This window comes from Delphinapterus leucas, chromosome 4 (genome assembly GCF_059928025.1).
Source record: "Delphinapterus leucas isolate spDelLeu-1000000601 "Yukka" chromosome 4, BTC_Dleu_Yukka2, whole genome shotgun sequence".
Classification (NCBI taxonomy): Eukaryota; Metazoa; Chordata; class Mammalia; order Artiodactyla; family Monodontidae; genus Delphinapterus; species Delphinapterus leucas.
Genome location: NC_143132.1, coordinates 52,676,144 through 52,692,867, shown reverse-complemented (window position 1 = coordinate 52,692,867; position 16,724 = coordinate 52,676,144). Strand labels below are relative to the sequence as shown.

Sequence of the window (16,724 nt, the reverse complement as noted above, 5' to 3'; positions counted from 1 at the left end):
TATATTTCTTTAGGTATCTGCGGAAAAAGTATGGACCATATCTTTATTAAAAATCTCTCATATCCACGTAAAATGGTGATGAATTAAGCTAAGACAGAAATGAAACTCTCATATTGATTTGTAAAGGTGAAGTTATCTAGAAGAAAAAAAAAGAGAGTATAGTAGACCCAAAAATAGACTTAGCAATTCTTACCCTGAAGCACTTACTCTGGATACAGGTGTTAACAATAACTCATATAGCAAAAGTGCTTGCTTATCTCAGAGGGCAGTAGAAAGAATAACTAGTTAGAAATGTGAAGCACTTAGCAAATCTGAAAAGCTCTGCAAATTCTTAATAAAAACATTTTGATGCTTGGGGTAAGAATTGAAATTTATTATTTTGATTACCAATAATACTGACACTAGAAAAGTTGGTGCACTTTTCAATTAAATAACAGTTATTTAGACAAATGTTCGTGTCAGATGGTAAAATAAGCACTTAATTTAATGAAGTACTTTAAAGGAAATGCATGAAGTCTTAACCCTTAACCTAAAGACACTATGAAGCTAAATGTCCAGCATTTTTTTACCCATGATTTTAATTTTGGGTTACCGTATGGTAATGACAAATGACATAACAAAAAAAACAAAACACACACACACACACACACACACACAATTTTTTTCTATTCATAGAAGGACAAACAGGGTATGATGAGACATTGGCAATCAGAATAGGATGATTAAGGACGCTGGGGGAGCTCCAAGAACTTAACATTCATTTGAACATAATGTAGAGGACTGCTGTTTATTTTTCAGCTCAATTCCAGGATACAGAGAAATTTTATTTTCATTCTTTTAAGAAATAAAATTACTTTGGAGTGCTTCAGAAACCCTAAATAAATAAAACCAAAATACCCTAGAGGCCAAGCTGTTAGATTTGTGAGCACCTCACTGTGGATTATAAAGGTAGGATAAGATTTTGATAGTCAGGAAACACACACAGAAGGAGAATTTCTGTAAGATAGATACCACCTCTGGGCAACTGTTTGCACTTCCTTTCTTTTACGTAGTACAGGCAATCTTCTAAATTTTCCATGGAAATCATGGGCACAAAGCAACATGAAGTGTTTGTAGGTAAAATTTTCGCTGAGAAAAAACCCACATTTGTTATCAAGTGATAGTGCAGACTGTTCAAGATTGAGGACTGAAGTGCCAAGATTAGAACTGACTGTGCCCTAGTGTGAGTGGACATGTATATCAACTACAACACACAACAGCAATGTGTTTCTGCCTTATGTGACTGAAAAAGAGAAAAAGTAAAGCATAACAAGAGAAAATAAGAACTAGTAATTAAGCACAAAGATTCTAAAATATCACTGCCTTAAATCGAATATAATTATCCCTTACAACTGTATAATCTCAAGCAAGTCATTTAACCATTCTTTGCCTTAGTTCTTTCCAATGTAAAATATGTATAATAAGAGTACCTACTTCAGAGATGGATTGTGAGAACGAAATATAACTCAGTACATGCTCACATTACGTGACTTTAAAAATTCTGAGCCACTGCCTCCATTTGATGGCAGCTCCATTCAAATGTTACTTCACTGACATTTGTATCTTTACAGGGTGAGATCATGGATCTGATTGAGTCTGTTTTTTCTTTTGATTTTCTTTTAAGTTAACTTACCTGAGTTGTTGAAAGGGGTTATTATCAAGACATCAAGAAAATATAAAATAAAGTCTAAAGTTGCCACTAGCTATACATATCCCCTTGCAAAATTCAATTTCCTCATTTATTAGATACAGGAGTTTGAAACCCATGTTTGAAACCAGGGGTACACCACATAATCACCAATGGAACTTTTAAAAACTGCAATGCTAGAATTGCATCTCTGACCAGTTGCATCTGAACCTAGGGTCAGAGCTGGGGCAATGAGGAATACTAGGCATGTGTGTATGTTAAGAATCTTCATTGGTCAACCGGATTTTCATTATAAACCACTGTTAGATGATTTGTGAGGTTGATACCATATGTATTATTTCATGACTCTAATAATCTTTAAACATCATCTAAATCATTTTTAAAGTAATCTTGGTACTTTGTCTAATCATTGTTTTAAAACTCAAGACAACATAATGATGACTTTTTCCCTGAATTAGATTCTTCTATGGAACAAAGTGACCTAAGTAGCATAGAGAAGTAGTGACAACAAGATGGCTCTACCTCACCAACACTTGCACTGCTGGCCAGACCTGTCACTGCAAAGACACCCGGCTGTCCCTGCAGGATGTACTAACCGCTTTTACTTAATCTCCAGCAACCTCAGCCAAACTGTTTAGAATGGCTGACTTTTAGGCACTACGTGCCTTTTAAAAATCTACCTAAGCATTGAAAAAAAATCAGATAATTGAATTCAGGCTACTGACGGAGAAAAATAAGGGGACACAGGTGAAATCACTCCAAGCCATGTCCCCAGTCTTGGTAATATAGTCACAGTGAGCTGAAGACAAAACATGATCAGCCTGATTTGGGAGATATGTCTTTCCTATTATAGAAATTACATGCCCAGCTGAAATGAGCATAATGAACACACTATTTTCTCCCAGTGAAAGTCAATGAACAGCGAAGATCTTTTTTCTACAACTTACTTTGATTTCTTCATGTACAGCCAATAGACGACACCAGCAACTAGGGCAGCAAGGAGGAGACCAACAACGATTCCCACAATTAGTTTTGCCTGGTCATTCACCTTTTCTTTATTTTCATCTACAACAAAAAAGAAAAGCCCATGCAATTACAGACAATGCCAAGCATTTGTGAAAATACGTCAATCTAGTTATTATTTCTTATTAAAAATGACTGAGGCTCACTACTAAGAGTAACATGCAAACTTGTGCTTTTAAAGGATTAAAATTTTAGCATTCTTACTCTCTTGTCTCATTTGCTATTTTAATTCAAGTCAAAATTGTGACAGCTAAGAAAATTACTTATACAATGACACTTCATAAATCTTGAGCGGATAGTCAAGGAAGAAGAGTCGGCAGCATAGTACCTACCACTTATCTCGTCTGCCTCATCGTGTTCTGGAATACTTACTGAAATGAAAAATGTTAATATGAAATTAAAAACAAAATTTGTTGATATATGAAAGTCACCTTTACCATTATAGTATGATGTAAAAATACTCAAAGATAAAATATCTATTCTACAGCTAAGGGTAGAAAAAAATTTACACTTAATAGAGTGTGAACTTCCCTACAAAGAAATTCATCTTGTTTTAAAGAAAGGCGAGTAGTTAAAACTGCAAAGGTATTAATCTACCACAGATAACTTCACAACTGACAAGCTATAGTATTGATCTGAAATCCATATTAATTTCCCCACTATCTACCACCTTTTAATAGGACTTCTTTTTTTAAGAGAAACAAGTTGCAGTGTATGAAATCTTCAATGTAGTGTTTCTCAACTTTTTTCCAATTTTCTGACCTCAATGGAGGAGAATTCATTTTCATCCTCTAGCGTCAGGGATTTGCCACTAGAGACATTCTCAAAGTGGTAGGGGTGGAGGTTAAAACTGGGGACGTGGGCTTCCCTGGTGGCGCAGTGGTTGAGAGTCCACCTGCCGATGCAGGGGACACGGGTTCGTGCCCCGGTCTGGGAGGATCCCACATGTCGCGGAGCGGCTGGGCCCGTGAGCCATGGTCGCTGAGCCTGTGCGTCCGGAGCCTGTGCTCCACAACGGGATAGGCCACAACAGTGAGAGGCCCGTGTACCGCAAAAAAAAAAAAACACAAAAAAACAAAACTGGGGACGTCTCAGAGGTGAAGGGGCAATGTATGTGATGCTTGTAAAAGCCCTCCAAATGACTCTGATAGTGCCGTGCTCCTGGCCCATGTTAAGGATTGCCACTGTGGTGGATTATCATCTAATATTAGACTAAATAAATATCCTTCTATGCACATGGGCTTGCATCAGAACTTCCAGTGATGTTTGTTAAAATGCAGATTCCTAGACCCCTCCTCATACATACTATATTGGAATTTCTCGGTGCTCAGTGAACTTGAAAATGATGGTATTAGATGTTGATCAAACCACTGCAAGGTCTAGAAAACCACTATTCGATGGGTTAGAATAAAAAGAGAGACTTGTGTTCAGGAGGAAAGGATAAGTTCTCTTTGTAGGTAGGACAAATCAATACTCACTGAATTGAATTCAGAGAAGTCAGTACTCCTATTTTAGAGTTATGTTCGTTTGGTTCTTTTCTCCTGTCAATCCAAAAGGCTTTTAAATTCCAGTCATATTCTGTTAAGGACCATTATCTTTAGATAATTATTTTCTCCGAGCTCCAGCTAATTCCTAGCTAGTATATCTCTATCCTGCTAATGTCACATACAGGATTCCAACTGACTGAAGAATGAAGGTTTGGAGGGTCAGTTAGCATCTTGTCCAGAACTGAGCCTTATTCTAAGCCAGCCCTGATTTAAGACTGACATGGCAAAAAAAGAATTACAGAATTGAAGATGAGAGATAATTTCAAACTAAATAAAGAAGCTGCTACTGGTATGTTTCCATTACCTTGATTTCAGCATTGACAGATTTTTTTTGTCACTTTCTCTGAGATAATCTCATTTGTTTGTTTTTGTAACCTATGATTCAAATATGATATTCAAAAGCATCAATTTTTGAAACTAGATTTCAGGAATTCTGATATCAGTTTTACTACCAACTTGCTGAATGACTTTAAGCATATGGCATCCCTGTGCAAAATAAGAATAGGATAAATACTACAAAGAATTGAAATGCAAAATAATAGATTAAGGGGAATTAAAAAATTACCAAAATTAAAATTGTTACAGAAATGTTTTCAGATAATCTTTGAATTATCTGTACTCTGAACACAAAACATGGATTAAGAGCAACTTAATCCTTATCCTCTGTTGATCTTGGAAATATTCCTATACAAGATAAAGTCTCTGACCCATAAAACATGAAATGATTTAACTGTCAAGACAAGGATCGTACAAGAATGGATACCAGGAAAAAAGAAAAAAGAAGAACCTTATGATGATGATACCAAATGCAAAATAAATAAATAAAACTTACCATAATGCAGCACAGGAAGATGGAATTGAAGATTTTAAACTAATGAAGAATAACTTCAAATTTTCTTACATTTTTAATGCCAGAAAGGAAATACTCACTAGCAGAGACATTCAAGGAGTTTACTGTTCTCTCCAGCTGGTTTTCTGCTGTGCAAGTTAATGTAACATTCTCTTCAGGGGAAATGATAATTTTACTATAATACCTGCCATTGACATAAGGAGATTCCTCTGTCTGGAAAAAGAAAAGGAAAATGGATTTAGAAATGGAAATGAATTAAAAACATGAGAAAGAGTAATACTGAATGAAATGGGATAGGTGTGGTGTTCCGTCGTGTTATCTGGCATTCAAGGGTACATGTAAGGTCATAGATAAGACCAGTTTAGGTTTATAACCACAGCATGGAGGAAAAAGAGTAGCGAATCCATACCTGGATTTCTGTTTATGCTTCTATTATTAATTCTAATAAGTAAATCAATTAAACTCTTCTTTTTCAATAGATGCTCAGGTTAGTCATTATTTTGACATGATAGTACCTGTCTCAAAATAATTAGTTAGAGATTAACTCATCACCAATTTTCTCCTAATAAACATGAATTTAATTCTATTTGTAAACTATGTCATTGTTCTTCACTACAGGGGTGAATCCCTTTACCTTAAGCCATGATATCTAAGTGCATAGGTATGTATGGTTTTCTCATGGGAAGAAGACTATTTTTTTCCTCAATTTTCTTGAGCTAAATACAGAGGGTAGGTTATTTTTTCAGTGACTGGTAAGTTCATTTGGTTTTTGTGAGGTATTAATGAGGATCATCACCGCCATTTAATTCCTTCAAACATAAGAGAAAATTCACTTTAATCTCTTCCCCAGGACATGACTCCTAAGTCCAACTCCACTAAAGCAAGCATGTACTTGTATTCTTTTCTGAGACATATTATACACACCACATCCTGTATTGTTCTCTATGTGCTTTCTCCTCAACTACATCTTAAAGGCCTTGAGGACAGGAGAGAGCTTCATGCTTAGAGACATCATGGAGCCCCTGGGGTAGGGTTGGGGCACAAGTAACAGTAGTTGTAAAATAATAGATTCACCATGTGATTGAGGAGGGAACAAATAAAAAAATATGGATGTATCAGCACAAACCTAGGACAAGAAAAATAACATATCACCTAGTGGGCCAGAATCAGTCCTTCTTGACAATGAAGAATGGCATTATTATTTTTATCCTCATAGTAAGTTCACCTGCTTTTTTTCCATTTCCCACTAGTATTTTTCACATAACTTTCTCACTGAGTCTTTGTTTTTATTATGTTTATCTCTACAATACATTTGCTTATTTCTAGGATGGCCTTTTAAATCTTTGTATCTTTTTATTCATCAAATATTTACCAGATGCTTATTTTTCTATTTTCTTTGTTTGCATTACCCAGTACCAAAAGTTATTTTTGCTGTAATTATTACTAAATTGAACTAGAAAGAAAAAAGAATAGAAAAGAAACAGTCATTTTTTATGCCAAAAAATAGATGAGTACATTGTCAGCAATTCAGGTCTTTTTTCTGAAATCAAGAGCCTTTTTGTCCTCCTCAGGCATGTTCTCTTGCTTGTGTGTCCGCATCACACTTAACCAAATCAGGAGGCATTTGCTTGTGTCCACTCCTTTGGGGACCTTCCATACTTGAGCTATGCAAATTTATATCCATCACCCATAGGTGAAAGAGCCAAAATTCACCTTGCTCTGCAAAACTACATTGCATAAGCTGGACCAGCTGCCCAACTTCCCCAGACAGAGAAAGAATGGACATTTTAACTTTATATTGAAACTCTGGTTTATGCATGCCTTCTCAGATTTCAACTGGGTCTGAAGCTGGGAAGAAGGCAGCACAGAAGGTTCAAACAATCAAATGGCACATCTGGGTATTCCTGAAGAGTCTTTAGGTGGCTGCACTGAGAAGACGGACATGAAGACTGTCTTAAAGAAAATGGAATTAACAAGTATGTCAGTAACTCAAGCTGACTGGCAATTTAATGGAATTACAGCTCTGAACTGTTAGTGATAGACCATATTCTCATCTTTGTGTGTGTGTGTGTGTGTGTGTCAAAGAAAATTAATGGTAGTGTTCATAAGTTCTTAGCCCTTTACTACTACCAACTAAAATGGTGTGACAAAGGTACAAATATTACTGTTTATTTTATGAATACTTTATGAATATTTTTGTTCAGCAGGAACCAACCTAGACACTATATATTTAGCTAGCCTTACTCTGGCCCTGGCACACGCAAATCAGACCATATGTTCACAGTATACTATGTTCTTCACCACAACCCAGGGCCCAGTTTCAAGAAGAAATAACACTTAATGTATATAAGTAAGTAAACTATTAATGAGGCCACTTATACTCAGATGTGGAAGTTCATGATGCAGGAAAGCATATACGTTAGTGCTTTAATCACCCAAGTTTCAGGAATTAATGATCATGGAACAACACTTAATTTATTTCCTTTTAAAAACAGATATTGACCACAACAAAATGATTCTTCCATTCTCCATGGCCCTATGATTTTAAATTTCTCTTTGAGTTATGGTCTTCCTTTGGGAAGATTAAGAAGTTAGCAAAAGCTTCTTCTTAAAATATACTGCAAATTTCATGTTGATAACAAGCTAGCCTACAGTTTAGGTACCTAAATAAAACCCCACATTGGACCAAGTTCAGCACATAACAAGAAGACAAATACTTGCTTGATTTATGACGCTTCCACTGCCAGTAATTGTCCACTGTATAGCTGGCTTCGGAAAACCTTCCACATGGCAGATTATTGTTTTAGACAGTCCACTGGGATCAGTTTTCTTTGTCATTTTGATTTGAGGTTTTCCTAAAATGTCATTACACTTAAAATAAGATGTTGAACTGAGATCATAAAAGAAAGAGATATTAAATTCTCAAAGAAAAATTTAAATTGGTGCTCACGTATTTTATTACCTTCTACAATCAGAGTCAATGACTCTCTTTTCTTTAGTCCTTCAACCTCTTGCAGAGCAGTCTCACAGACATAGTTTCCAGCATCTTGATAATGGAGACTAGAAAATGATGGGCTAGATCGAAGCCTGATGTTATCCTGATTAAATAAAAAGTTAATTATGTCACATGGTACAATTATAACTCTCCATGTATTTATTACATAATAATGAAGCCCAAAATTATACTTCTGGGTCTAATGAAAATGAAAGCTTCTTTTTTTAACTTCAAATTCTTTCAAAAATAGATTTCCTTTTTCCTCTGTACTTTTAGAGTTAGACATATCAGAGTTTTATGTCAGACTCTTCTATTTACTGAATTTATAATTTGGAACAAGTTCATAAACTTCTGAGACTTGGTTTCCTTATTTGTAAAATGGGGTAGTAATCTTACCATATTGAATTGTTATGAGGACTTAATTATATGCATAATATAATGTGTTTACATTAAGGAGAATTCTCAGTTGATAGTAGCTACTCCTTATAGTAAATGTAGATGAATTTGAATTGACAGATATTGGAGACTTGTGCTACATAATCAATGATGGATATAAATACCTGAAAGTCATTTTATAGGAGACAGTTTTCAAGACAGGGGGTCCATTACACAGCCATGGCAGTTATGACAAAAATGATTTTTAAAGAAACCTTTAATAACAGATTACTATCCTAATTCCTATGAACAAAGGAAACGCAACATTTGATTTTGAAAATCATTTTATAGACAGAAAATAATGCTATTTACCAGAAATTGAAATGCTCCTAAGAAGACAACTAAACACAATCTTAAGATTATGTGGTATTTGTTCACTACGAATTTTTTTCCATTTCCATCAACTAACCAATGGCCAGGCAATATTGATTGGCACCACTGACACGAGGTATTTAATCAACAGCAGTGACTGCAGCTGATGTGGAAACTGGCTTAGCCAAGTAAACTTAGTTTCTCCAGTCCTGTAGTAAAACACACTATGAGTGTTCATATGCCTAGAACTTCTCTAGCCCTTTGACCATTAACTACTACAAATACCTCATGCTAAATATGCATTTTAACTATCTGAGTAAATAAGAAGTTGTGATGAGGTTGTGTTTAAAAGAAAGTGAAAGAAGAAACTGAGCTTTAAGAGTAAGATAAGAAGTAACAGAGGATCCAGCATGAAAAGAGATAAGAAAGCAATAGAAAATAATTAACATTTTCATCAAGAAGAAACTCTAGCAATAAATTTCCCACAATTTTTTTTACAAAGATAATTCTTGCCAACCCCTATTTTAAGTGGTTTGTATGTGTTTTGTCAACACATCACTGGTTAAGTGCTTCTGTTATATGCCATGTTCTAGTAATAAATGGACTGGGTGTTCAGATACACTAGCCAAGGATTCGAGTGGAGGGAACATAGTTACAACCTTTCCCTTTGGTGATAACCTTGTCTCAAATCACCAATTACCAATTCTACTTTCTCACTCTAAAAAGATAATACCAATGGTTGGGTCCCCAGGTAATGGCCTACATTTCAGACAATTACAAGAATATAAGTACTCAGGAAATACAGACAAAGCTCCTAGTATGTTCCAGGTGTTCTACTATGGCCCAGGGGTGAAAAGAGATCTCTGCCTTCAAGGAGCTACTAATTCATGGAACCCACATTCAGACACTTAAGGTCAGTTTCAGCAGAAAGGCAGAAGGTTATGTGACTAGAGTGCAGTATTTATGCTGGGTATGGCCTGAGCTCGTCTCCACTCTGTCACCTGTGGCTCTTTGATTTCTCCTCCCTCAACTTCTTTTGAATAATGTGGGGAAATAATCATTTTCCTACATATTTCACATGGTTGTTGTAAACACACTGTTTATAATGTTGTGGATTAAAACACATTGGAAGTTGTTAATCCCTAAAGTATATAACTGTATATGTGTGTGTAACCATGTGCATGTGTGTATGTGTATAATTACTCAGTAGATACACATAATTAAATTAATGCCCCAAACTAAGTTTCAGAGAATCAATTATGGATGCCATAGTGATGCTGAGTACCTCTAAAAAAGTTTATTGTGGTATGATTTGTATTATATAGAGAGAAACAGAGTATGAGTGTGGGTGTATAAACATATTGTATAAATATATGAGAAGCCTAAAAAGAAATCAGTTCAAACAGTGGAATATTACCAAGGAATATTACTTACTTTCATCCATACCACAGTTGCGTTCCTACTAGCAGATATTGTGCATGACACAGGCAGAGCATCGCCAATCTGCTTGGTCACTTCCCCACTTGGGTTTAAGGACAAATCCAAATCTGTGAAGCAGAAAATATGCTTGAAATGCAACTCCAGAAAGATAGTCAAAATATTTTTTGAGAAAAAAATAGATGAAAGAAAAAAAATCCTTCTAACTGCACTTGAAATTCAGAAGCGATTTATGTGACTGAAATAACTGAACTGTAGCATAATCAGTCTAGCTTTTCAAGCCAGCTTTGAGATCAGTTTGGACAAGTGAACGGTCAATCTAATTGATTATGCATTTATTTGCAGTTAACATGATTGATGTTTTGACTGCATGTAAGTGTTCACCTGGGGCCTATCACCTTTAGAAAAAAATTCTTAAATCACTTCTGGAAGAAAATAAAGAAAGATGATGACTAAGTAAATATTATAAAAAGAGTTGATAAGGCACACCATGGGAAAATCAAGTATATTTAGACAGCAGGTGATAAACTAAAAAACCATTAGGTGTCTACGTGTTTCTTCAGAGAGAATTGACTATAATGGTTAGATATTTTTCAAAAATGCTATCCCGTTTCTCATGCAGTTGAAATTTTAAATAAGATTTATTATTAGGTACACTGTCAGCAGATACCATTTTTTAAAAACAGAGTATAAATACATCTAAGGAAGTAAAATCTTTCAGATGGAAAGTAATTTCTATAAAAATCTTACTGTCATGGTATGATCTGTATGAGGAAAATCCAGTTCAAAAGAACATTTATTGTACAACTACTATGTTCCAAGCACTGACAGGAGATACTGAGATGAATAATGAGCTTACAATTTACAATTTGAGGTAGAGGTAATATGCACTCAAATATGTGATGACACTACACGGCAGCATGAAATCAGCACCTAGTGGCAAACGTGCTATAGATTAGGAGCTCAAGAAATATTTGCTGAAAAACTAGAGTAAGGGCTACAGACAGAGGTACAAGCGAAGACTTATGGGAGTGTGGAGAACAGAACCAACTTGGCTTTCAAAGCAGTAATAAAGGCATTGCATGGAGGCAGTATCTGTTTGTGGCCCCTGATGGTTGAGAAGGGCTTTGATAAGCAGAGATGTTGGGAAAACTTCTGCCACATAAGCAAAGGCAAAGAGGTGAGAGAGCTTGGCAGATTTCACAGTGGTGAGTAAACTGGTATGAATGGTTATAACACATGGAAGGTAAGCCTATACAAGTAATTAAGGCCAGACTAAGGACTGTGCTTGCCCATGCTAAGAGTTGGGACTTTATCCTATGGCAGTGGGATTTGCTATTGCATCCTGTGCTTCTCCTTGGTTTTACATGTTATAATTGTAATTTATTGACTGTTTACAGCATTATTTTCAACACTTGTTTCGCCTGCTAGGCTGTAAGCATCTTTGGGATAGGGACCATGACTTGAGTTGTCACTGTGTATCTACAGTGTCTGCCACATTGTAGGCCCTCAAAAACTATTGTTGAATGAATGAAGGGAAGAAGCATGTTTCTCATTAATATTAAAATAGGCATTATCACATAGAAAAGTGGAGTTTCCTCAGAATATTTGGTTGAATTATATTTAGATGAAAATTCAATTCAGGGCAAGTTAAAGCTTTTTCTTAGCTGGACAGTTAACTTGCCAGTGAGAAGATAAAAGAAGTGATTTTAAAGGATGATGATGGACTTTGAAAGCTTGGATGAAGAATCTATATGTGCGTGAATTGGCAGAGGACTAGTAAATGCTTCAACAGCAACTATAGATCTGTGGGCTAAAAGCCTGATGAGAGGTCTGTTCTGCTAATATGTGCAAGTACTGGTTGGTGCTTCTCTATCTACTCCCTTTAGTCATCTATGGAAAGGAAACAAATCTTTTTTGAAAGCAAACAATTTAGAATAAATGGGCAAAAATAAGATTTTTATGTTTTCATTTCATGTAATTTAGAGTAAAATCTTATTTACTTGCAATGCTATTTTAGCTTTTTCTTTTTAATAGATTTTATTGGAGTATAATTGCTTCACGATACTGTGCTAGTTTCTGCTGTACAACAACGTGAATCAGCCATATAAATACATATATTCCCATATCCCCTCCCTCTTGCGTCTCCCTCCCACTCTCCCTATCCCACCCCTCTAGGTCGTAGCAAAACACCGAGCTGTCCCTGTGCTATGCGGCTGCTTCCCACTAGCTATCTATTTTACACTTGGTAGTGTATATATGTTGATGCTACTCTCACTTCGCCCCAGCTTCCCATGTCCTACCCCTCCCACATTCCTTGTCCTCAAGTCCATTTTCTATGTCTACGTCTTTATTCCTGCCCTGCCACTAGGTTCATCAGTACCATTTTTTTTTTTTTTTTAGCTTCCATATATATATGTTAGCATATGGTATTTTAGCTTTTCAGAGCAACACAGGCCTTAAAGCCCAGTGTTAAAGCCTACCTTCCAAAACCAAAATGTATTTAAATCCAATTAAATGCACTGAAATTCAATTAAACTGTTATATGCTTTTGTTTACTTTCTTTTTAATCGCAGCTAATCATTGAGGTATTACGTAGCTGCAGCACAGCCTTTTGCCTAAACCTTCTGCCATCTATCCTTCTCTGCCTGATATACAGGTGATATAAACGAGAGTTCTCTTTCTTTAGCGTCCTGAGTAGCTAGCATCTCTTAAACATAAGCAGGGAGCTCCCCCGGTGGCACAGTGGTTGAGAGTCCGCCTGCCGATGCAGGGGGCGCGGGTTCGTGCCCCAGTCCGGGAAGATCCCACGTGCCGCGGAGCGGCTGGGCCCGTGAGCCATGGCCGCTGAGCCTGCGCGTCCGGAGCCTGTGCTCTGCAACGGGAGAGGCCACAACAGTGAGAGGCCCGCGTACCTCAAAAAAAAAAAAAAAAAAAAAAAAAAACCCAAAAAACATAAGCAGATTGTACCATCACTAAGCACTGGAGATTATTGGTTATTGGCCCAAAGATTTCATGAACAATGATATCAGAAAGTTATTCCACAGGCAATTTTATCTGCTGGTTATATTCCCTCACTTCACTTCTTTTCCCCTATGGAGAAAACTGGATAAATGTCCTCAGAGAAAAAGTAGCACAGTTGTTATCCTGACAGGTCACCGCTTTCTCTCTAACTAGCCCCTGATGGCAGACACACTCAGATATGTTCAACATGAAAATAGAGCAAACAGAGAAGTAGCTTAGCTGTGAATATTTCTTAACAGTCCACTGTAACCACAGGGCTCCCCAGGGTGTGCTCCCAACATCAGACACTCAAAAGCAACCATCTGGTTACTCTATTCCCCGATGTACCTCCTTCAAACTTCTAGCTCCTATCCTACGTGTTTTCCAAGCGTTATGGGTAGAGTAATAGATTTAGAACCATTTCCTCAGAACAGTTTCTAATATCTCTTTCAATTTTGAAACAAAGAAACACTCATATTCAGTGGGATTGTAGTGGATCATGTCTAGAGAAACCTTACTGTAATGGATCATGTCTAGGGGTGCTGTTGGGTACAAAGGACTTATTAGAAAATTTGGCTTATATTTCCAAGCAAGACTGACATTTGCCCAAAGCACTCTGTGTATTCTAGTGTCACCAGGGAGCAGTTCAAATTAGTTTCCCATTTCTACAATGCATAGGGTACATCAATAATACAGACTGTCAGGAATTACAAAATGAAGAACTCAAGTGAAGTACCTGTTTTGTATGCATATTTATTTTTTTCTATCTACTGGAGTAAATATAACTTTTGGAGTATCTGAAGTATAAAAGTGGGTTAAAAGTTCTTGGTGATTTCGAAGTGGTTCTGTTTCTAGAAAATTTCTGTTGCTTGGGCTTGGGTGTTAAGAGTACTCTGTAATTTAAAAAAGATACTTAACCTACACTTTTCTTGGCCAAATGCAAACCTTGTAAACTTCGAGAATATCCAAATATTTTCTTAAGATATAAAATAATTTATTTCTTTAAGATGCATGTGAATATTTTATTAATACCACACAATGAAGACATTTAGAAAGAAGATGGAGGTTTATCACTGCCAAAAGTTGCAATTATTAGATCCATTCAAGATTTCAATATTGTAGGGCAAATCTGGACCAAAGTTGGGCTCACGCCGATGCTCTTTAGTAAGTCTATTGAAACCACATTATTTAAGAAAAATATAGCCTGCAATTTATTTGAAGAGATAGCAAAGTTAGACTACGAGAGGCCTTTAAAGTGAAGCTGGTAATGAAGAATAAGGTGACTTACAGTGAACTGTGATGGCTGTTGAAGCAATCATGCTCTTTTTGTCTATCAGGGAGCATTTATAGTCTCCTGTTGCGTTGCGCCTCACATCTGCCAATGTGTAAGTATTTGAACTTCGTATTCCTTCGGGCTGTCCCTTTTGATAGAGGCAAAATGTCAGATGATTACCCTTGGTAGCTACAATAAGAGCAGTTATAGTTCTTGATTAAAATGACATTTTCTCAGATAAGAGAAAAAAGGAATGTATTTCTTCGATTGGACAAATGAGAGTAGAGTTTGTATTATCTGAATCCTGGAAAAATAATTGGTAATTTGGTTCTAAGGAAATTGAGAAGCTAATTTACATTGTATTGATGACATCTACTTTATTGGCAGCATGGCTTGTGTTTGTTAAGGCAGATTTTTAAAAAATGTCTAATATTTTATTTTTACATTTATCCCTCGCTTAATCTGACAAAAAGATGTGCAGCTTAAAAGAAAACATAACATATGATCCAAATTAGGAAGGAAGGAAGGGAGGGAGGGAGGGAGGAAGGAAGAAGGGGAGGGAGGAAGAAAGAAGGAGAGGGGGAAAAGAAATTTTAAAAAGAGAAAAGAAAAGAATTAATAACTAAGAATTTTAAAAATATATAGATGAATTAGGAGGATATAGTAACAAAAAAGATAATTGTTGTTAGAACTAAGACACAAATTTGGCTCTGTCATCCCTAAAAAATCAAGGTAGAAACATAATTAGTTTCAATTTTTCATTTGTGCTTTAGACAAAAACAATATGTCAGTTTATTAAGATAAACAGAATTTTCTGTCAACATTTAAGTAGAAAGGAAATCACTTATACTTGTCTTCTGAGTAATATAGTGGATGATACTCTTAAACATTACTGAACAATGCAGTGGGTGACATTTGTGAACAGATCCCTGCAGTAAATGCAGTACAGAGTTGTATATGGCTTCTCCCAGTGGAAGGTTATGTCAAACGCCAACTTGGGAAGGCTGTGGGAGAGCCAACAAGTGTCCTCAGACAGAGCTCTCTCCTAGTCTGGCTCCATAGCATCTAGAACACATCCAAATTATCCTCTAGACATCATTTCTTTCAGCTGTGATACTGATAAAAGTTGAGAAAATGGCTGTTTAAGACCACATACAATGGCAAGATATAGCCCATTGCTTTATTCTATCAAGCTAAATATAATGTGCAACAGAAGTGTCCCTATATCAGAAATTCAGGGACGTGTTCATGAATGCACTGTGTATAGATTTAGAATCCACATCAGACCATGTGCTGTCATCATTCTTCATTTTATATTTGTTTGCTTCTGAAGAGCAGATTCTTATAGTTTATTTGGATAATGAGACCTTGAGTTTCTACCATTACAGTTTCCTATGATCAGATTTTTTCCTCTTTGTCCCTGATTTCCCTTAACAGTGAATTAAAAAAAGGCAAGAGCACTGCCAGATGCCAAAAAAACTTTTAAAGGACATTCCACAGGTGTCCCTTGACTCCAAGAATAACATCCTTTCCTCACTCACGCTGCCCGAGAATATACAATTCTTAACGTCAGCCAGCTGCCAAACAACAGGACAGAATGATGGTGGTCTCATTCAAGTAATAATTCTGAAGCACTTACTGGTAAGTAAAACAAAAACTCCTCGGGAGGAGGGTTACCATTTCCCAAGCATTTAAGAGTGATGTTGTCCCCTTCTTTGATGGCATTTTTTGATGGAAGCACTTGTATTGTCACCTGCTCTGTAGGATCTGCAAGAGTCACAGACACAAGTTAACCATTTCATCAAGTACCAAATTACTCAGTACATACAATGAAAATGACTAAATTATACACAATTTTCTCAAGAAGCTAGTAATGGTAATTGCTTAAATGTATCTTTTTATAGAAGGATTGAAGTTAATAGCTACTTGACAAGTACTAATCTTGGTTAGAGCAAACTACAAAGAGACTCTGTTACATAAAAATCAATTTCTTCTTAGCAAAATGTCTTTACCTGAGGTAGGAATGACCATAATTATTTTATGTGTACAAGACCAGTAGGAACAATCTCACTGTATAATCTCATTATAAGGACATATAACTATATTATATGTATCTTACAGTTTGGAAAGACTGGAGCAGCTAGCAAAGGAGCTAAAACTAT

The 16,724-nt window shown here is 36.2% G+C and overlaps 1 protein-coding gene across 2 annotated transcripts in view; it reads right to left on the bottom strand.

Moving 5' to 3' along the window:
- The window catches only part of ALCAM (activated leukocyte cell adhesion molecule), a 193,819-nt gene that overhangs the window by 20,874 nt on the left and 156,221 nt on the right, over nucleotides 1–16,724 (bottom strand). The window contains exons 7-14 of one of the 2 annotated variants that reach the window (XM_089910512.1): nucleotides 16,202–16,329; nucleotides 14,578–14,710; nucleotides 10,284–10,396; nucleotides 8,070–8,205; nucleotides 7,825–7,962; nucleotides 5,188–5,316; nucleotides 3,043–3,081; nucleotides 2,635–2,752 (exon numbers count right to left, since the gene is read on the bottom strand). In XM_089910512.1, coding sequence (XP_089766638.1) covers nucleotides 2,635–2,752; nucleotides 3,043–3,081; nucleotides 5,188–5,316; nucleotides 7,825–7,962; nucleotides 8,070–8,205; nucleotides 10,284–10,396; nucleotides 14,578–14,710; nucleotides 16,202–16,329 — 934 coding nt within the window. The remainder of the gene's footprint in view (nucleotides 1–2,634; nucleotides 2,753–3,042; nucleotides 3,082–5,187; nucleotides 5,317–7,824; nucleotides 7,963–8,069; nucleotides 8,206–10,283; nucleotides 10,397–14,577; nucleotides 14,711–16,201; nucleotides 16,330–16,724) is intronic. The other variant, XM_089910513.1, reaches the window with a different exon arrangement.